Source organism: Tubulanus polymorphus, chromosome 3 (genome assembly GCF_964204645.1).
Source record: "Tubulanus polymorphus chromosome 3, tnTubPoly1.2, whole genome shotgun sequence".
In the NCBI taxonomy this organism is placed as follows: Eukaryota; Metazoa; Nemertea; class Palaeonemertea; order Tubulaniformes; family Tubulanidae; genus Tubulanus; species Tubulanus polymorphus.
The window spans coordinates 4,680,569-4,703,384 of NC_134027.1; the positions used below are offsets into that span (position 1 = coordinate 4,680,569).

At 36.9% G+C, this 22,816-nt stretch overlaps 3 protein-coding genes across 4 annotated transcripts; 1 reads left to right on the top strand and 2 right to left on the bottom strand.

Moving 5' to 3' along the window:
- Positions 1-123: 123 nt before the first annotated feature.
- On the bottom strand, positions 124-4,778 carry LOC141901212 (alpha-1,6-mannosylglycoprotein 6-beta-N-acetylglucosaminyltransferase A-like). Its single transcript, XM_074788320.1, has 12 exons — positions 4,590-4,778; positions 4,103-4,273; positions 3,638-3,807; positions 3,357-3,461; positions 3,014-3,153; positions 1,948-2,066; positions 1,583-1,726; positions 1,320-1,448; positions 1,126-1,242; positions 849-1,038; positions 413-470; positions 124-322 (listed from the first exon to the last, which is right to left on the bottom strand). The coding sequence occupies exons 1-12, from the start codon at positions 4,776-4,778 to the stop codon at positions 124-126; spliced, it is 1,731 nt and encodes a 576-aa protein (XP_074644421.1).
- Positions 4,779-9,936: 5,158 nt separating this feature from the next.
- On the top strand, positions 9,937-22,110 carry LOC141901321 (rifampicin phosphotransferase-like). Of its 2 annotated transcripts, XM_074788485.1 has the most exons (39): positions 9,937-10,201; positions 10,290-10,465; positions 11,747-12,009; positions 12,092-12,160; positions 12,253-12,369; positions 12,649-12,758; positions 12,853-12,908; positions 13,026-13,078; positions 13,414-13,541; positions 13,629-13,767; positions 13,900-14,089; positions 14,172-14,228; positions 14,308-14,357; positions 14,442-14,608; positions 14,710-14,780; positions 15,481-15,545; positions 15,765-15,916; positions 15,999-16,213; positions 16,308-16,379; positions 16,462-16,568; positions 16,670-16,742; positions 16,834-16,932; positions 17,015-17,182; positions 17,374-17,499; positions 17,587-17,671; positions 17,762-17,850; positions 17,949-18,011; positions 18,123-18,218; positions 18,303-18,362; positions 18,442-18,545; positions 18,629-18,692; positions 18,769-18,840; positions 18,914-19,005; positions 20,778-20,856; positions 20,932-20,986; positions 21,075-21,151; positions 21,257-21,359; positions 21,446-21,520; positions 21,624-22,110. In XM_074788485.1, the coding sequence occupies exons 1-39, from the start codon at positions 10,084-10,086 to the stop codon at positions 21,695-21,697; spliced, it is 4,029 nt and encodes a 1,342-aa protein (XP_074644586.1). In that variant the 5' UTR covers positions 9,937-10,083; the 3' UTR covers positions 21,698-22,110. The 2 variants fall into 2 exon arrangements, with proteins under 2 accessions (XP_074644586.1, XP_074644588.1); XM_074788487.1 differs by lacking the exons at positions 9,937-10,201; positions 10,290-10,465; positions 11,747-12,009; positions 12,649-12,758 and having other exon boundaries at positions 12,089-12,160.
- Positions 19,081-20,524, bottom strand: LOC141901322 (tubulin polyglutamylase complex subunit 2-like). The gene has a single exon (XM_074788488.1). It carries the CDS (start codon positions 20,252-20,254, stop codon positions 19,409-19,411), a length of 846 nt encoding a protein of 281 aa, XP_074644589.1. The 5' UTR covers positions 20,255-20,524; the 3' UTR covers positions 19,081-19,408.
- Positions 22,111-22,816: the final 706 nt, after the last annotated feature.

Here is a 22,816-nt window from a genome sequence, read left to right on the forward strand (position 1 = left end):
TAAATGGTTAGATATATTGACTGCGAATGAAATTTCCGTGTTCTTCCATTTGAACGCCATCGTCTCGAAAGCGTTCGTAATAAGGTACAAAAAGAAGAATTGAAAATGAATATAGTATATTCGTTAAAGACATTTCGTACATAAAGCGGATTGGTATTTGATGAAATCGCGGCATGGGCAGATTCTATTGTATGGGTACCGACCCTGGGAACAACTATACAACAAACGTTCGTTTTGAAAGGAGCACTCCTTTCCTCCTTGGACGGTAGCTGGATATATCACATCTTCCTTGAACGCAGATGAGTCACATGATATGTTGGATCTGAAAAGAAAAATGTAGTCATACAAAAATGTATCCAAGGTCTTCAACTCGGATGCTGTAACCATTGTGGATGTCGTTCAAATATCGTACCTATGCATCGAGTGAATGTTGTTTATGAATGGAAAGAACACCTGCTCGCACACGAGATCTGAAATTAAAGTTACTAATACAAAAAAACGCTCAAAATGTGTGTAATTGTAATCATAATGCAAAGAGGCAAACTGCATCTTCATGTGCAGTTTTTGAGAAATATATTTGGCAAATATACACGAGAGAACATTTTGTAATTGCGGAGAAAACAGTCTGCTGGCAATTTCAAGTTGATATTACCACCAGATGGCGAATGAGAGCACAAGCGAGCGTATTAAGAGACGGGTATATATTTTTCGACGCTAATCTTGTATAATTGCTTTTGAAGAGAACATAAATTATAATCGTTATTATCAATATCATCATTAAAGTAATCATAGACTAATAAAGATGAAAAGACTCGTGTAATAAAGCCCATATGACTGTATACTGCTACCTTTTTTAAGACACGCTTGATTACACGATGCGCCAGTTGCACCCACCACCAAAACCATCGATGATACAGGTGGCCATATTGTCGAAGAATTCCTGTCTTTACAAAAATCCTGTTTCGTCGTGTACACATGCAGGCGTTCCATAAACCCATAGGCGGTGAATTCGTACGGAATGAACGGTTTAGTTTCGGCCTGTAGAAAAATAACTCAGTCCTTATCACTGGGTTCGTTCCGATTCACATTTCCTTTCAATATTGGTTTTCAAATAGGCGTACTTACAGTTTCATATATGATACGCCTCACGAGATCTGTAACAGCGGCAGTGTCCACGATGTTTATTGTATAAGCGTGTGGAGGTCCAACATAATCCTCCAAATATGGCACTTGGCTATTTACCTGAACATTTCGAGAGGAAAAAATCAGAAAATGTCATTTGAGTTTTGAGTGAATTAGTACTGTCAATTTTTTCGGACCTCACGAGTGGTTGGTTTCCCGGAATCTTTGATGCCATTTTCCAAACGTGGATTTAGGAACACGCACCCTGATGCTATCGCTTCAAGCGCCCCGGAACTTTCGAGAGGTTGTCCCGTACCGATACATATCTAAACAAGAGTTGGTAGAAAATTAAACAGTATTCATTTGAGACAATCTTTAACCATGTTATTGGCTTATAAAGGAAAATAACAAAAAACACCCGATCAATGAATACTCTTCTTGTTTCACTGAGAAATCTTACTTTGGCTCTCTTTACCAAACTATGGTATTCTGAATGACTGACGACACCGTGATTTATTATCTTTTTGTTGTTCAGTGATTTCACCGATAGAGTGGCATGTACCGGCAAAATAGATTGGATAGCTTCTATATATTTCTCCTTACCCTGAATAAATAAGATTTTTTAATTGAATTATACGGGTACACAACAGAAGCACGGTAACATCAGCGTTTCATTAGCGTTTCTTTTGTGCGATTGAAACATCTGTCCATGGATTTATAATGATAGATATCATACGTTCCTGAATCGTCATGTTATACTCTGATTACAGATGCCATGCCATCGAAGTTTGTACGATGATCTCTTCTTAGTAAATTCAAACTAACCTCTAGGTAGCGTAACGACTTTCCATAAATTAGAGCAAAGTTTTCTTTCTTTGAGTATTTGTGACTTTTCAAACGAGAAGGCACTACGAATCCCATAAATGAGTTATCTGGCGTATGAGCTGCATATAGAAGATTTGCATACAAATATCAAAAGCACAACCTGTCAACAAGCACCCATTAATTTTCCTGATATTATTCGATTGATTTTTTTCATCGTCCGATTTGACTGCTGTAGGAACGGGTAGAGGAAAAACGCTTAATTTCTCTTTCAATAAACTGCTTTGCTCACGATTGTGCTGGGTCGATATGCATTTAATTTGAGAATGTAATCAGCAGATGAAAATTATCGATGACTGAATTACGGAATGGCCCGTTCGCTGAAAGTGTATAGATTTGCATGCTACTGATGGAAAGTGTAGTAGATTTTCACGCATTTTGATAAAAATCACTCGCATTGCCTTATACACGCAGGTGTCTATAAAAACTGAATCCTATGTAAACCAGCAATACAAAAATACATGTTAATATATGTTAAATTTGTTAGCTCCCTGGTATATACAGAATACATATATTTTTTTATATCTATGTTAAGTTTGCCCTAATCATCTGTGCACAATGCAGTGATCCGGGAATAATAAATTAATAATAAATTTATTTCCACAATAAAATTACAACAGGTCATAAAGAGATATACAAATATGAAATGTTTTAATATAATGTGGAGGAGATTAGATGAAGCCAATGAAGGCTTATAAAATCTCTAATCCCCTAGCATACACCGATTCACTCAACTCATACACACATGCAGTCATACACCTTCACCCAACATGCACCCACACACGTAGTCACTCAGGCGGTCAATCACACTATCTTTCATTCACTCTTACAATCTGGTAATAGATGGCAGATACAGACAGATTAATTACAAATTCATTAGATACAATTTAAGTTTTCTTTTGAAAGTATCTATACACGACAGAATCTCTTAAACCCCATTCTTTATAGCAGTTCATTTCTTTTAAAATTGTTACGAAAATCAAAACATTATATATATTTGTATACTAACGGAAATACGTGAAGAATTGCTTCAAGTGGAGTCCTAGACCTCCGTACGTTGAGCGGTATTTCATCGCTGCCGGATGTCGAGGGTTTGGATAGTTAAACATAGCTTCCGTTCCATATGCATCTAGCAATCTTAGACGACACCTTTAAAAAACAAAATCACCGCTGACCACGTTCCTAGAACTCATATAGCGCTAGTACCGATAAACTTTGTCAATCATTGGTGGTTGATTGGGTCGACGATTGATCTCCTTTTATCGGCATTGAGTACGAGAGATGGATTAGAGAATACCCGTGTGATACAAGCCACGCAGAGACGCATCAAAGAGAATCCATAATTGACTCACTTGTATTTTTTGAAGACACTTTTACTGAGTTGCTTTGCTCCAATGATATCTGTATATATCAAATCAAACCCACCATACTGACATCCAGGTTGGGTTAGTGTTAACCTTGAAAATAAAAATGATAAGGTCGCCCGTAATCCAGTCAGGTAGGTGGTGTGAATAAGAGATAAATACTGCTAAAACAAAAATGAATTAGGCAGCGCTTCTTTTTCTCTAATATTTTTTCCAATAATTTCGCTTACGTATGTTTTTGTATATATATAATAGCGATTTCTTTTTACCTTGCCGATGTTTTCTTAAAATCATGCCGTAGGACGACATTATGACCTAGAGCGTGTAGGGCTGCTATGACGTCAGCCCACTGGACAAGGTCACCGAGGGGTCCACCTGTACGTATTACCCCCGGTTGAGCCATATTCGTTAACGTGACCACTCCGGGTATAACTAATATCTGTGAAAAAATGATACCCATTGATCATTTGCAGTGACAACTTAATAAAAAGATGAATCCAGTGCGTATTATATGATAGTACACAGATGCAAGGCATTATGTATGGATACGTGATCAGCTGGATTTTGTTTATGAGCAAACTGCGATTTTGTTGATATCTGAAAAAAACTGTTTCAGCCACTTTCATCGCAACAAAACTTCGATTAATTTTCAGTAAAATCGTTTTTAGTTAAAAGTTTCACTTTATTTGAAACAATGCTCTCTTTGATTGAGACCTTGGATGGTTTCACCATACCCGTTTTGCCGGTGGCGCTAATTTGCTGTGATTATTTCGCATTTCAGTCGCCGTCTCAAGCCACTCCGACCACATACTCGTGATCCGTTGTTTAATCCAGTCCCAGTGCCAATCATCTCCCATTTGAGAACTTAATTCAGATAATGTCGGTATATTTCCACTCGGAGGTGCCTGTAGAAAATTCAATATTATCTTGTTTTTCGTTTGTTGTAAAGTTTCGTGTTTCATATAGATGTACGTAGATATGCATATCCGAAGCACACCAGAAATTATCGAAAAAATTAATGAATGATAAAATAACTGAAAAAATCACCACTCTTCCAAGGCACGATCGGTTTTCGTGTCAACTATGAATTATTTATCTTATACAGCAGTCATTGAAGATGCAAATAGTATAATCAAACGCATACATATGTACGTAGGTGGACAGAAACATTTTCGGCTGTTATTTTCTTTACGGTGATTAAACTGTGATCTGGAATCTCACCGTTTTATCTGGGCATTTATTCCACGGTTCACGCTTTGAAGTCTGAACAGGGGTAGAAGTCTCAGCAGTTGTTCGTAGTGGCGGTTGAGGAGTAGCATTTAGTCCGTTTGTTGCGCGAGGGCTCCATATTTTCGCAGTGAAGGACAGCGTCAGTATGTAAATGCTGAAACACGCTAACATCACCTTCATTACGCGGACAACGTTTTTAAATCTCACCATTTGTCGTAACCTATTATACGGAAACGTATTTGGCATTCGTGTGATTCCCTCTACAGGAAATATCACGATGAAATTATCTTGACAAAACATTTTGGTTTGAAAAATATCTCTGAAAGCTAGAGTCTAGATAAAAAATTTATACACGTCTCATCGGGGCATTTTTTGTTAATTCAAGCGAGATGTATGATGCAATGTATGATGGCTAGACGACTAGAGGTCCCTTTTCACATCCGTAAAAATGGTTCTGCTGATGTCCCCCAATATTTGAAGACATTATTAACACGTAATTAGCTAAACTTGTAGATCGGTTTTAAAGGCGAACGAACTCTAGAAAACACGCGTATCGTTTGCACAACGGTCAGAGAGAATGTTGTTATCACCTTCAACTTCTACCTGTTAATCTAGTTAACTAGTGGATAACGAACGAGCTTCCTCTGAAATCTGAATCCCACGGCCAAAATAGTGTGCTAAGAATTGTTCACATATTCCGGTTTCGTTATAAAGGATTCCTGCAATTGTATATTCCTTATTTTCCCGCCTATGTATCACGAAAAATCAGCAGATTAACAGCTGGTTCTATAGTAAGCTCATTTTCTTTGTCTAATAAACTCTCAAGCTGTCACCAGTGGTTATACTATGCTTATATATGTGTATATCTTTAACAAGTTAACTCAGAAAGCAAACAAACTCGGTTTTAAGAATACATGAATAATGATGATAATAATATGACGATAATAATATAACGATAATGATAAGAATAATGATAATGATGATATGATATGATTAATAACTGTTACTTAAGAATGTATAGTCGAGACATATTTCGAATCTGCTGTAGAATCATATTTACAAGTTTACGTAACAATGCGTTATTTTTGTGAATTTGGTCTGATAAACTCCCCGTCACCTCGCGGCACGGTAAAACCGCAATGAAATGAAAATCTTTCAACTTTACCTGCCACATTTTGAAATACATAGTAAAATATCCATATCGATTCCCCCGCGGATGAATCGTTGTTTTTTGTCTGTTAAACAAAATAATTATCCTAATTCAAATGATTAGGTTGACGAGACGCGCGATCTACCATCTACACAGCATTCTTGGTAACCAGTGTGCTCTGATGTCACTGCTGTAGGCGCGCGGCGTCAACGTCAGAAAGTTCGATGAAACGATTCCCGGCGTCTGGATTAATTCTGTATTTCTGTCCATTCGTCATCATTTTCAATCAAACTGCGCATACTACAAGTTCGTGATCTGAAAGTATCATTTGTTATCAATCGCAATCGAAGTCGATGAATTCACGTTTGACTTTTCTTTTTATCTTTTTATCTTTTTATGTATGCTTGTGCCATCAATACTAGAGGAGTACGTGGGAAATGGAGCGGCTATTACAGCAAATACGTATGCACTTCATCTCACCAAAAATAGATATTTTTGATCTCACCCATAGGCTGACGGAATAACTTTCGCACATCCTTCTAAAAACGCTCAGAGTGCATGAAAATTAGAGAACATTTTCAGCAGAGCATCCCCTTTGTTAATCCATGGCTCGGTTTCTGTCAAATGCCGCCGATCTGCTTGTGTGTCTTGTCATTGACTCTCGGTACGCTCATATTTCCTTTAAAATGGTGTATTGATTAAGTTAATCAAACTAGGGACTGCAGAACTATATGACATTCAATCAAAACCTATGTTTCAAAAATGAACGCAAATTATCGCAACAATGGGGACCTCGAGGGACCGCCACAAAATGGCGACTAGAAACTGGAAACTTCTTTATCTAATTTCGGCTCGTATACGGTGGCCTTCAGCTAGTGATATCTCAGTTCACTTGGCTTGCAGGACATACTCAATGCATGACGTCCATCTCAGTCTCCTTTTCTTGATGAAAGGTTCTTCATCGGCTATTGGATCATTTTATGTTCCGTGATTGTACCGGTGGCATGCGTCAAGTTTCTCTCTTTTTATCTCCGAAAAGATCAATATCACTTTGTTCTGAGTAGCTAACTCCGTATAGATAAAAATCTTGAAAAAGATCGATTAAATAATGTCCCCGGGACGCCTTCTATCTCTAAGTTCCAAGATGAATTTTGAATTCATTTAGCTTGGGCATAAATCCTTTTTTCTATGTTCCCAGGGCTATAAACACAGCTGTGTTAGCTGTTTGCAACACTTGAGGGTGCGACCTAGGACAACAACATTCAAATAAATTGCATCTGGTGTGATGATATAGCCAGCCGTAAAATAATGAAGTGATATCTTTTAATTCAAACAAACATTAACCTGTAGCTATTGATCTATCCTGCCATTAGACAACGAAAATAAAAATGAAATGAAATCATTTAGCGTGTTTATATAAAAAAATACGTCTACAAGTAATCAGCAAATACAATTATGAGTTTATTTTTGTACGGATGTGTCTTCTAGCATGCCCGCTATCGTGTCACATACAGCGGCGATATCGTATACGATGTAGCCAGTTGCTATTGGGTTTTTCTAATAACATGTAATCATTATTTTTCTAACCTATCAATTCTCTGTTTTCTAATTCTAACGATGTTGATGTATCTTCATTCCTAAATAGCCATAGCGGGCATTTCGGCTCATCAATTAGTCTGAAATGCTGCAATTCCAAGCCAATTCTGCTATTGATTGCAAGCGGCAGTTGATCCTGCGTGATATAAACAACATCTATAATTTACAACGTTCAACATTAGAAAATCTTGATTTCATGCTTGAATTCATATATAACGGGCGTATTTCCATCGGAAATCACACTTGTATCAAGCGATATGTATTTCACTTCTCTTCAATTCTTAAAATTGGGTCGAAAATCCCAATATCAACATGCGCTGTACCTAATACAAAACGTACGTAGCCTTAATATAATCTGCCCGATCAGAAGGTTCATACAATCAAGCCTTACATTGATGATTGATAAGCTGTCTGAAAGTATGGTTTCTAAATGAATACGAGATTAGAAGACGACGTGTTACAGAAACCCCACATAGTGCTAAGATGTCGTGAAGTACTTACACATCGTTACCATTCACATGTCTATCTATCATTCACACCAACCAACCAACAATATTAAAATCCAACGATAATCTCATAAAAATCCCGTTCATTTTATCATCGTTCCAATTTGGACATGAAAACTGTCAAGCGATTTTGGAAAGTAATGCCGTAACATCAAGCGAATCAAAGAGTAGTTCGCATCATATCTATCCCAGCATCAATCGTCTTAATGCATGCATGGGTCGGCTCCGGCAGCCGAAATATCATTTACACTAAAAGCAGTAGTTGACAGGCTAGCCGTGATTAATTGCCATGACATTCTATCACCGATGGCAACTGGATTTCTGAGATTGAGTTGCAAAGATGGAGACACCACAATCTAAAAACACACGCTAGCAATCGGAATAATTGGCAGATTTCCCTAGTGAAAGTCGATCGGTTGTTTGAAGAGCATCTACCGCGCTCGAGGCACAATCATCGGCGGCATACATGTATATCGAGTGATGTATATGTTATTTTTCATACTATTCTAAACATAAGGCGTTTTCAGAAAACCTAATTAAAACGGTTTTAGAAGTTCACTCGAACGATTTTATCGGTTTAACCTGATTTCATTTGGATTCGAAAAATAAAAACATCGTCGTTGCGTTAACTTTCGATATATTTTATGACATATTGATAATGTATGAATTGAAGGATCTCTACTAACAATACTTGCTCCTCAATAAACCCCGAAAACGTATTGAATGGAGTTCGTAGTTAAAAACACCCGTGGTTTACCACAGGGTTTTCGCTAGTGTCAATTTAAAAAAAAAACATGCAATTCGTAATGCTGAATATAACACAACTACATTATATGCCATTCCAAGTGTACTTAATTGGCTTTGAAACCTGTAGACTTTCATTTATCCGAGTGCTCTTGAATGCCAACCGGAAAAATACAGGATTTTGCCGGTAGACCTGCTTCCAATATCAGGATAACGTGAGGTCTATGCTACACACTTTTTAATCTGACACACGGAGCTACCGGAAATTAGCGGTCTTACAGAAAACCCGGCTTCTACGGAAACTAATCGGAAGTGATATGGCTAGAAATGTACCGCCCGTAAAAGAATTGATAATTTTTGCAGTCCCTCTGAATTTTGGTAGTCGTTGTTTTATTTGATTCACTGTAGACTGTTTCTGTTAGAGGAAAGATTTTCGCATCAACATTAAGAAAGGCGCCACTTTATATCCATGTATATAAACGCAAAAGCTCCAAGAGAAATTGATAGGGCTTTGAGTACAGATGGATATTGTATCTTTATATATATATATATATATATATGTATATATTCTGCCGTGTACTTAGTCACAGTGGGCGACGATTCCTCGATTATTAATCTCCGCTCTCGGCCGAGGATGCGTCTCACGATAATTCAGTGGAAGGATACAATCTGCTCGTTTGAGTGACAGGGTCGACGTTCTCTTCGTTTGCCAATAAATTGCCTGTCATATTGCACCGTGATAAACCGCTGATGCATCTAGTCAAGCAGCAGCCGCATCATCGATGACAGGTATAAGTGACAACGACGCATTTGAGTAGGAAAAGCAGACTCCATCAACAAATCCAAAGACGAGTGGGGCTGAAGGATTGAGGAGTGATTCCGCTTCGACACGACCCTGAAGAAACCCGTTTAGGTGTAGATTCATGAGACGGATCCTGGCCCGCCGGCTCAACGTATTCATCAGTCTGTTCTTCAATCCGCGTTTTTATCACACTTTTTGTATGTTTCATTCTGTTTGTACGGCGAACCTTTGGTGCAAGACCAACCCGGGCACATTCACGCCGCTGGGAAACTATGTAATCTACTAAACAACCAGTATACAGAGTCGGTATGACCATAGACTATAAAATTAAAAATTCCGTTGTATGACAAATGGGATCAGTACTTCTGTGAGTCAGTTTCTGTTTGCAGAATGATATACTCCGGTCCCAGACCCGGCCCGCCACCGCCAGCGGGAAAAATTCTACTTGTTTCTTTTGCTACTTAGCAGTTCGCCGATGACAATCATGCAATGCTCACCACGATTTAACCACAACTATTATTTACATTTCCCAGTGACTTTTGACACTTCTGATCCTGGCGGCTCTGAACCCGTTGACAAGCGAATGCCACTTTACCTTATCACTGCCTATTGTCAACACCTGTTTGGTTGTTTTTGAAATAGTTAATAAGAATCAGCTGAATTTGTTTGTTCTCGAATGACAGTTTAATGATGTTTATCCAAGTGATAGTGATTGGAACACTTTCTGTGCTGTTGTCAACATCATTGCGATTTCTATTCAAATGGGATCCAAAACCAATCTTAGGGGTGTATGCTAAAAGACGAGGTAGAACTTCCGTTCAGTTTTCATACAAAATCAGTTCAATGAAGAGTAAATTTCTTTTTTAATATTTGTTTGTTTATTTGTTCGAAAGGAAAGTGGTATTACGTCAAATATTGCGCTACAAGGCTTTCCCTATGGTGGCAAAAATTGAATGTGCCTAAGTTGAAATTTGCCAAAGATTCAATTGGAAAGGAAAATGTTGCGCTACTTATCGATAAAAATCTATTAAATATGGACAATCCACAACTGATCAGTCGTACAAAAAAGGTAAGATTACCTTATCATTTATTCATGTTATTGCTTGTGCATTTGTTGGAAAATGAATAAACTTCAATGTTAGAATATCATTAGTGTTTGACGTATTCTGTTTCTCCATGATACATTGTTGCATCCAAATATGGCATGTACACAACAGTATCAGAGGCGGATCCAGACCGTATTAGCCGTATTGCCCAATACGGTCTAGAATTTTTAAGTGCCCTTCGAAATTTCACCGGCAATATTTTTGACGGCATTATTTCAGCAACCGCTAATTCCGTGTCCGTAATCTGGGCATAATTATAAAATTAATCGGTATATACTGCTGCCGAGAAAGTGAGGAGAGATAATCATATTTGTAAAGCCTTTAATCATGTTAAATTAAAAAGGGCACTTTCCTTTTGCAAGGGGCACTCGTGCTTTAGATAAGGGCACCTTGTCCTTGCCTTTTCAGGGAGGGCTAAAGGGGCACTCGTACTTTAGAAGAGGGCACTATACGCGGAAAATGTTGAAGAAAAGGGCACTTTTTTGCCTAATTTTTAAAATTTTAGGGGCACTTTTGGTTTGGAAGATGGCACACGACATAAGGATAAATGTGAAGACGAGGCAATTTTTGCCGATTGTTAACAATGAAGGGGCACTTAGCCGTATTCTGTGTAATTGTTAAGGGGCACTTTTAAAGATTATAGGGGCACTAGGCGAAGTTGGCGACAACCATTCTTTCATGGGTTCGCCAGCTTCATTTTTTATCTGCATCTGTTGAAATCTTGTCTCGAATTCGTTTATTCTGGATTGCTCTGCTAGCCTCTAGAAGCCCTCTAAAAGCCTTTAAATGGTACCATATTTTCAAAATTTTCCCAGACCCCCATCTAAGGACTTCGCGCCTTCGGCGCTCGCATTGACCTGGATACTGGGTGTGCCCTAAGATCTGAAAGGTGCCCTTAAATTTTCTTCCAATACTGTCTACCAATCCCCCTGGATCCTCCCCTGAGTATAGGCCTAGAGAGATAGAGAGAGAGAGAGAGAGAGAGAGAGTCAACTACAAACCTCTCAAACCACAATCGCCATCAGCTTTTGTCCTCATCATTTCCTTAATTTTAACTAATAATTGATACCCTTTGCATACTACTCTAGGTGTGTATGTATCATTATTACTCTGCCTGGCCATTTGGGAGTGAGAAATTGGAAGCAGCAAGGAGTCGTTTGAAACCTGTCTTCCAGGACTGAGTAAAGTCTCCTCGGGGTCCAGTTTTACCATTTAAAAAAATCTTAAGAAATTATTTTTTTCAGGATCAAGTCGACAGTATGTTTTTTTCTGCTCAGAATCAAGAGGGTTGTTGTATGGTAATGCATATATCGCGCAAACTCGACAGACAATGTGAAATATGGTTGACTATCGAATTACCCGGAATCGGTTATTACCAACATCCTTCCCATCCAGCGACGACTGTTTATAATACCGCTGCTGGTTTTGCATTCAAAACTGATGGACTTCATTTTGAACAGCTCGTACCTATGCATCGCTGGCGAATCAGTTATAACGGTTTAATGAGGTTGGCTATAAAACAATATCTGTGTTAAGGCCCGGGTGTTATAACCTTGAAAATCTTAAATTTTGAATATCGCATTTGACAGGAAGTGTAGGAAGACTGGTGCAGATAATGAATCGCTCGATGAATTTGTTCATGTACGGTTCGTGTTTATGTGAGTGTAATATTGTTAAGTATGTTGTTCATTTTCTTGGATGGTTCCGTATGTTCAAAATACTTCTGTATGTTCAAAATACTGTATTTCAGTTGGGAAGCATATACCGATGTTGCTATAACGGAGAAAGATTCGGACGAATCTGCTTTGGCTGATGCAATTGCTAGACAACCATGGGATTCTAAGTTTTACGAAGTGGCCATTAAACAGTAAGTTCACTTACTCCTAATAATTTTTATTCAAATCCTGTTATTTGACCTTTTTTGTGCTAGATCAGTATCGAGGTGATTTATTACCCGAGTTTCAACAATTCAGTGATTGTCAATTTCGAGATTAAAGTTCAATGTTGTATCTTATCTTAGAGTGTATTGTACAATAAAATATGATCAAGAATTGACTCAGAAATGTCTCCCAGCTATTAACAAGTGAAATTAGAAAATTAAAAAATCAACGTTTTATCAAACATTTTCATTATACATTTTTTTAAGAAAAAATAGAAAGGAGTACCATCAGTTTGGGGAAATGCAAGGTCAAATATTCATCCAGGGCCATGAGTGTCAAACACTGAATATAAGAGGAATGAGAAGACATATATTTGGTAGATTTTCTGTACACATACATCTCAAGAAGATCCTAATTTACGCCTTCTTTCCAATAATAAGTGAAAACAACTATATTTTCTTGTTGCATAGGAGAGCATGATCCAAAAACATTCCATCGCAGTATTCTACATATGATTGTGCTTGAAGTAAGTATATAGTTTATATGTAGGCCTAGTGAATTATTTGAGTTCCTTATCTGTAGTACACTTTAATGGTATGCCTTAGCGTTTCAATAACAATGTTCGGAAATTCATTTATTTTAGAATGGAACCTCATTCTGTGTCGGTGTAGTGAGCTATCCAGATTATCTTTCACAGTACGTTCAAAGCATTTATACTAAAACAACTTATTCAGTATGTAAGGCCATTTTTTCGATTGCTTGGATTAGATTTTTTTGAAGAAAAAAATGGAAGGGAGAAGATAAAGAATTTCAGGAAATGTTCTATCATAGGCATTTTAGAATGGAAGGGAACAGGCAAAACATAAAAATGAAAAATTATTTAAATTCAAGAAAATTAATAATAGAAATATCAGAAAATAACAAAAAAACATCTTTTTTGATATGAGTTTTTTTGGGGGAAATGTGGGCAGGGGATCCGTACTCCTAGTGATTGAAAAAATCCCTGAAAAACAGTGGTGATAATTTTTCAGTTGGACAGTTGGCTGTTTCTTTGAACCATGTGGCAAACAGCATTCAATTTCTTCAGCGAGTTTGAGTTTACCTATTCTAGGCGAATATTTCAATCCTCCAAAATGTTACTCATTTGAATTCAATGCAGGTAATTATATCCATTGAATTCATTACCGTAATCTGTTATTTTTGATTATTGTAATCTCAGTATTTCTAACTGAAAATTTCATCGCAGGCGGAAAGCATTTCGAAGTCAAAATAGATCTTACGCAAACATCAAAACTATACTGCGGTGAAAATCTAGTTTTACAAATGTCTGGCTGTGTCGAGGTGAATGGTTCACCAGGGAGATGTTTAGCAGAATATATTTACAGGTATGTATGAAATATATTGCTTACCATGATGGTATAACCCTTTATTGTATCGATGCATTTATTCGAATTTTTTACAATGCCATATTTTCAATTAGCTCAATAATCCATAATCTTGTTTATTTAATGTCAAAGATGCACTGATTCACAACTACCCGTTGTAAATGCCCCAGAACAGTATCCACTGCTATCAGAACCAGAAATCAGTGCTAATGATCGTGAGATGATATGTATACCTTTCACAAAATCTGCCTGTTGCTCCTCTTCATTAGTCGGAGGCAAAGGAGCACAGCTAGGATCTTTGACTACTTTGAGTATTTCTAACGTAGGTTACTGCAATAAATGATTTTATTGTTCACAATCCACATAATTCTGATTTCAATGGGCCTTCATTTTTTTTGCATCAGGTAAAGGTACCGAATGGATTCTGCCTATCGATAAAAGCCTATGAGATTCAACTGAAGGTAAGGGATCCATTACATAACTTACTGAAGGTACTTAACTTCTTTGTCATTGATTGAAGCCGATTCATCCTTCTTGTAGGAAAACCCGGTTTTGAAAGAAGAAGTGGAAAAATTGGAAAACATTGTGCTGTAAGAATTGTTTTTATTACCTAAACAACTCCATCCAATCTAAGGATTGATTTATGTATGTTCTATCAATTATATATCATTCAGGAAAAATGCTACTGGTAATGTTAAAGATATCTGTGAAGATGTTGTATCTGCCTTTAAGCAGTATGCCATCTGCAGTTCGGTTCAGAAAGCTATTGAACAAGAAATGAAAGTAGTTTTTGGTGATAAACAGGATGAAACACTTTTAGCAGTGCGCTCATCTGCTGCAGGTAATTAGTGCGCTATCTTAATTAAGATGTTTTTGACAATGATTGTTGAATATTTCACCCATATTTTTCAATCAATAATTATACTGTGTTTGTTATTTCAGGTGAAGATGGTACTGAGATGTCTGCTGCTGGGCAAATGGATACAATACTTGGTGTGAAAGGTTTTCTGCAGGTTTGATCTCTTTTTTTTGTACACGTCCTAAAAAACTGGATGTATTTTTGTATTGTAAATATTGGCAGGATTATTTTCTATTTTAGAAATAATTGATAACTTTGTATTTCTATCTTTAGATATTACATTGAAATCATGGTAAGATTTTGATGTTTTCCATGTTTTTTGTTTTCTTGGTGTTTGATTGTGTTAGGTTTCTGCATTTCGTATTTGGTTTCAATAGCTTTCTATTTATCAAGCCTAGACTTAAGACCTATGTAAGACCATCTTAGTTCTATAACAAATCTTACAACTTTAGACCAGTCTTAAGATTTAAGACTATTATGGACTCGACTATGGAACTGGCCCCTGAAATTTTATTTATCTTGTGATAAGACTTTAAATTGCTCTTGTTTTTGTGTATCATAGTTTTGTAGCCGTATTAGCTGGGATGTATTCCAGTTCCAAGAGCTTTCATCGGTAGTATAGATAAAAAACCTAAAGCATAGTCTTATAGCCTTTTCTTTATAAAACGTCTATGATTATTTCTATCATATAGTTTAGGCAAAACTCAAGGGTTTTTCTCATTTAGATTAAAACTTTCTTCGGTTTTGAGTTTTGTTTATGCCTACCCTGCTTTACTCACCATCTCATTTATGCAAGCACCTTATAGTTTAGTCAAGAGTTAATTGCATTGATTATGAAATGTTGTATCTTTAAGGTTTTTGATGCAGTTGTGAAGTGTTGGGCATCTCAGTATGCTTATCAAGCTGTAGAATATAGAAGGTCCGTAAAAACTTTGTTGTGAAACTGATTTCAACTCCCCTGTCATATCTATTAGTGTGTTTATAAAGGGACAGAAAATTCATACACATTTGTCTTCCCAAATACATTGATTAATATCAGAGATTTTTCTACGCCTTCCTATCCACACAAATGAATATGTAGGAAAATAAATCCATGTCCCCGTGATGTTTTCGTAAAAACATATTTTTAATGAAATAGACAACATGGTCAGCCTTTACGCTCGGTGATGGGTGTAGTTGTTCAAGAGATGGTCCTATCGGAAGCATCAGGAGTCCTATTCACTCGTGAACCTTTGACCGGTGATCCAGCTGTAATGACCATCAATGCCAACTATGGACTCGGGGAGGCAAGTTTTATGAAGTGTTCATTTCGTGACCTTTTGATCGGGATCTTGAAAACGTTATCAAATTGAATTTATATTACATCAGACAGTTGTATCCGGTGAGGCAGAACCTGACACTATTACTTTGTCTCGCACTTGGGATGATAAATTAGCCATACTTGATAAAAAAGTGGGTGAAAAGAAGGTTCAGATGCATGTTCTAGAAGACGGAGGCACAGAAATCAAGGAAGTAGGACTAAAGGATATGGCCAAGTGTTGTTTAACAGATGCCATGATTCTTCATTTGGGAAACTTAGGTGTCCTCGTAAGTACTGGTAACATCAAACATCTTGCCGATATAATAAATGCTTTTTATCACTATCTGTTTATTAAGTACAAATTGTTTCTTTGAATAACAGATGGAAAAATACTTTGGGGATCCTCGTGATATTGAATGGGCAGTACATGGTGGCTGTCTATATTTGCTTCAGGTAGGCCTACCGTAAATGACAATTCAGGTGCCCCGCAGCTTGATAAAATCTTCAAACTCATGCACAAATGTTTTTTCTCAAGGCTCGACCCATTACATCATTCGATACAGAATCTGACTACGAATTGATCCACGAGTTTGATTCACCGCTGGCCAGTGACAAAGAATGGCTGACCACTGCTAATATCCAGTATGTTGAAAATTTCCATTTGATTTTAAGTGAAACTTTTTGTGGTAGTATTTTTTTCAGTGTTAATTGTGTTGTATTTATCACTGAATCTTTGTTTCAAGGGAGATGATGCCATCAGCGGTGACTCCGCTGGGATTAGACAATTTTGGACGATCAATTAATTATGTGTTCCATGTAAGTTTATCAATGTATTATTATGTATGTACCAGCATAAATCATTTCACTGCATTGACAATCACTGTATCTTAAAATCTAAATATTTCAGAATTTGTACAATGAGCAGCGATTACTTAAACTTGGTAACAATTTGAATCTTTGGAAGTTCATGTCAGTCTGTCGCAATCATCTATTCATCAATATCTTTGTAAGTACTGAGTTTTTATTGTTAAAACGTTGTTGACTGCGGCTAGTTGTTGGTTTAATGTGATATGATATTTTATCTCAAGCACATGGGTATGACTGGAGAGAACCATGTTGCTGGAAACAATCATGTATACGCAGAAGTTTCTTTATTCGGCGAGACATTGGACAACTATCCAGAGGAGCAGATTTTAGAATACACTGGAAAGGGCTCATTTTTCAACAGGCTGTTTGCAGGTTTCAATGGATATTTGGTAATTGTCTAAGTCCTTGCTTATAATCTATGAGCAGAAATAATTCATTTCTTAAAACACATGAATTGTGCATTTTTTTTCGGGCTGGGCGATATTTAAGAAAATTAAATTAAATTTCTATTTTGAATTTTATCTGCCTTTGCAGCGGATAAATTTTCAATTTCATCAAAACATCTTTTTTTACCATCAAGGGGAGATATGTAGCAAAGAAGATGACCAAGCGGTGGGAGAATGTCTTGAAAACATACAAAATCGATGGTGACAGTGTACAAGAACTGTATGAAAACATAACATTGTATCACCCAGACATGTATCAGGTATGCGTTCTACATGAATTCGATACTAGTTTCATAGTAAGATTTCTCAAAGTAACGAAATATATGTACATTTTTTTTATACCTTAGTGTTGGTTTGACACAGTGGGAAATACTTCAAGTTCTGCTATCTGGAGTTTGCTCATTGTCACTGTTCTATCAAAAGGAAAGACAGGTAAATTTACATTTAGGTGTATCTATACATGCCAGCAGAGATATGCCACTTAAACTTGAATTTACTGCTAAATATGTAAATCTATTTTAGAGTGGACTGCTGAGATATCAAGCGATGTTGCTATGATATTATCGAAGTGTGAAGATGTGTTAAGTGCTGGTGTTCCAGCAAGCATACGGGTAAATACATTGTTTTACAAATACTTAAAACTAATGCTGAATTCTTGTATGAACTTACTCATGTAGATGATACATATCCTCATACATCTCATTTATAGGAAATTGCTAGAAGTATTTCTGAAATCGGGAAAGATGATGAATTTCTGAAATTGGATAGCCAGGTTTGCTAAATTTTGGTTTCGTTCCGTTATAGTGATACACAATGTGATTTAGCATTTTTTGAAAGCACTTTTTATCCAAAATGGTAATTTCTTATTTTCACTATTGGTTAGACTGCAGTTGAATGGCTGAACTCTGAGGGAAGTGGCAAAGTTAAGAAACAGTTTGCTGATTTCTTAGCACAACATGGACATAGATGCGTGAGAGAGGTATGATTGATGTGACAGTTTTAGGTAGACATTGACTCATTAATAATTGATTTTGAACAATTTCCTATATTTTTTCTATGATAGGCTGAATTACGCGAAACGTCTTGGAGATTTGAACCCACCAAATTGATTCCATCCATACAGGTAACTAAACTGCTCAGACTTTTTTTTAATGAAATTATTTTCATATGTTAATCCCCACACGTTTTCGATATTTTTGTAGGCAATTCTGAAAACCAAACGATTTGAAAATGAGCTAGACCGAGATGTTATGTCCGTGGCAGATACAATAGCTAAACTAAAAACACCAACAACAGCTAAAACTAGGTATTACACTACAATACATTGTACATCCAAATTACCAACAAATAATGAAAATAAACTTGGTATTGAGAAAATTGTTTTTTCAGATTCATTCTCAAGTGGCTAATCCCTTGGGCGAGAGAAGCAGTTGGAAAAAGAGAGTGGGGAAAAGTTAGTGAAAAATCGTCTATACACTGACCACTGATGATTCTTCTTTCATGTTTTTCATCTATTCTAACATTTTCAGTCGATTTCAATTGAAATGATGGAGGCGTTCAAACAAGCTTATTGGAAACTAGCAACTTTGATGGTTCAAGAGGTTAGCACAAGCTTCATCTTTGTTCGTCCTGCAGTTAACTTATTTTTCAACGCTGAGTTGATATTATTTTCAGAGTCGACTTCCTGACAAAGATCTATTGTTTTTCCTGACGCATGATGAAATTGGAAAACTGATCAAGACGAGATCCGCAAGACTCATAGCGAGGTACGTATAATGGAACAAATAATTCATCGAAGAACAATCCAGAAATTAACGCTACAATTATATAAAAAATCGAACGAATAAACTTTATTGAACCGCACTGATGAGTATAGCCTATATCAGGGTGGCCACTGACCTGGAAAACTCAGGGAATCAGAAAAATCTGGAAAAAATCTGGGAAAATTCAGGGAATTTAATAAATTTTAGCAAAAGCCTGGAAAACTTCGGATAATGTTATTGACCTTGTGTTTCTTTATCATGGCGTGAGTGATCCAGTGAAAAATAATGAATTTTAACATTTTAAATCTAGAAATTTCTCTGATTTACTCAGGGAATTTTGTGTAATCACATGGAAAAATCAGAGATTTGTTAATGGGTGGAAAGTGACAAGAATTGATGATAAAATTTACATTTGAATCGGTTTTTTTCTAGCACCAGCAGTTGCGCTAGTAACTTTTTTCTTTTCACCTTTACCTTTAAACAACTTAGCAACATCTAATACATTATTATGAACAGTATTGCTATTAATAACAGATTCTGAATCGTTGAAATGAGTGTCCATTTCTAACTGTATCGGTGTGTATAGATTATACCATTGTTTTGATTGATTACTGAGTCCGATGTCTGTATATACGTACTGCCATTGAGGCAGACCGAGATGGATCAACATCAGACGATAATATTTGGAAAACGATTCCGCCAGAAAATGCCACTCGAACGATCGATCGAGGAACCATATCTCCGGATTACTGGACGGAACGCCGGCTTTCGTGTTCTTATAACAGAGCGCTACTTTTCCGTGGCCTTCGCAAGGATCTAATTCGAACAGACGACTTCTGGCGTCGAAACGAGGTCTCGCGAGATCCGTTGCGTCGTCGCGATCGACGTCGACAATTGAGGGAGCGTCCTTATTGATGCTGTTCAACGTAGCGCCGATGCGACCCAGATGAAGAATGCCGTTCACTTCCATTCGGCCGAGCGCGATTTTCGAATCGATGACCTTCGTCGACCACTTGACCAACAGTCCATCCATCGACCTGTAAAACTCTTTTAAATCGTCCGGTAAAACGCAGTTATGTCGATGTTCCCAGCTGTAGAGTTCGCTTTGATCGGCCGGACTGTGACGCGACACCATCACATCACAAACTGTATGACGCTTTTCAAGTGAGGTCAAAATTTCTTGCAGTAGCCTTTCATGAGTCGAGGAGAGTTTTTTACCCGAGGAAATGTTTGTCTTCTCTTCCATATTCATCTAACCAAATGCTTGTCTTGGAATTGGAAGCCACGGAACGGTCAATACACAGGCTGGAGTGAGGACAGTCACAGCGCTTTGCCTTTGATTTGAACGTCTACGTATTTCAAGAACCTCTGTTTTGATAGTCTGAGTACCAGGCGATGTACGGAGGATTCCCCTACAACAGGAACATCGGAGCTAGATATTTGACTACTGTATCTGCTGACATCAGTACTGCCTGACATCGTTTTGTTTTGTTTTGTTTACGGAAGTAAAATATCAAGGTTTAATCGCATTCCACGCATCCATGTCAGTGTCACTATTTACTGCACAAAAACTACCGAAGTTAGAATCAATTCAAATTCGATTTTATTATTCCGACCTAACCGGAGGTTTTTAGTATTTCTATACAACAAACAAATTACAATACAAACCCATGTGCAGTTATACAAGTCTACAAATTGAATTGATCATTAGGAAATACACTTGCATTATTGTTTAAAATAACATATATTTATTGTCAATTAATATCTCAATCTAGGGCAACGCGAAGAAGACGTATTTTCCCGTTACAAAGAGATCTCCAGTTCCCTGTGTTGAATACTGGGCATCCAATTGCAGTAGGCATTCATTTACGTTATTTCTTTTATTTCGTTATGCATGATTACCTCAATGAGTTCCATTACTTATTTCAGTTGGATGAAGGCTCAGAATCTGATGATTATTTCGTTACCTCAGTCAGATTGAAAGGTAGGTTTTATCTACTTTATCGTTTTGCCTTTTCTAATATCTACTTGAATTCAGAGGATACATACTTAACTTTTCTCCTTTTTTCCAGGTGTTCCTGTCAGTTTAGGTAAGATAAAAGGGAAGGCTCGTGTTGTGAAAAGTTTGAAAGAAGCCGAATCCATTCAGGTACAGTTTACTAACTTTTCCATGACCACTTGATTTGCTTTATTTTTCTGAAGTTAATATTGCCCAACGAATCGTGATTTATTTAGTAGCTTGAATTCATTGCAGTATGGAGAAATATTGATTGTTTCATACACTGATGTCGGTTGGACCCCATACTTTCCTCTCATTAGTGGATTAGTTACAGAAATAGGTGGCCTTCTATCGCATGGTAACTATATATATATTCGATAGTATTATTTCAAATAACTTGCACATCACAAGACCATTTAATTTTTTCTTTGTGTAAAATTCAAGGAGCTGTTGTTGCAAGGGAATATGGGTTACCGTGCATTGTGAGCTGCGCTAAAGCTACTTACTCTTTCAAATCAGGTAGGAATTGTTAGATGATATCAAACTTTGAAACAATATTAAGATTGAATAAGTTTTGGGTGGGAGTATTAATTGATCATAACTTTAATTTTCTGTTTTTTAGGGGATAATGTATTTCTGGATGCTACCATTGGAACTATTGAAAGAATAGAGGAAGATGTTTCACGTCAACAATAAACAGATACGTTCATATCTATTCCAAGGACCTCAAAACATTTATCCCATCAATAAAACGACTTCATTGGAGGGGTCTCAATATGATAAGGATTTAAATGCGTTGACTTGAGTTCTTGAGGAATTATGACGATGAAACCTGTGTTGAAAAAAGATTATACACGGACTTTTTACGATTTATAAAATTTAATATTTAATTTTATTGAATGTTTTGAAAATGTATCTATTCATACAATCAGTATGTATGAAAAATATAATGATAGTTGTTTTACGATATTACGTTTAGTACATATTGTGTTTTTTCTATGTTAATAGAAAGTTGCTTTCATTTACAATATTTCTTTAATCATATGGGATAAAGTTTTAAAAGTTTATAGGCTTATGCATGTATATGTGTAATTTCTATAGATGCCGTTTACAAATTAAAAGTACTTTATACGTAAGGTTTTACTAATAAAGAATGACTATTCACTGAAAAAGTATGATAAAGCAATTATTATCAATGAAAACTTAATTGTCTATGGGTTTGTCATTTCATTTTTCTGTTCGTAGAGATACGAAATGTTAACAGCAGCGGATAAATGCAGTAAGGGGTAAATAGATCAAGACTCATGAGTTTGCGCGCTTGACGCATCCGGATCCGTATCCACACTAAATTCCCCTCAAGAGCATCATCTTCCGTGCTAATTAATTGCGATGATTGGCCGGATGGACCATACGCGGCAAACCTCAAAAGTAGTAGGTGTCATCGTCCTCTACCTTCCAACTGCTGTAGGTGTAGACGTCTAAAAAAGCTCATTCGGTAGGGCCAACACGGCGGTTAATGTATGAAGAACACCCTAAGCGCAAATAGTTTGAAATGACGCTCGATGTTTGGAGTTTGTCGCCCGGGTAAGTGGCCCCGGAATAGCTATATCTTAATTCAGCTCTGAAAATTACCGCGCGCGTTCGCCGATTTACGTTGCGGGGTCTGCAACCTCATCGACACTCAGCAATCTGTGCATCCATTAATGCTCGATCTCTGCATTCTATTGGAAAAAGTCAATTTCATCAATTCTATGTCGATAATACTTCTGCGGCCTCACACATGGAGGATACAGTCGATTTTAAAGCTAAATTGAT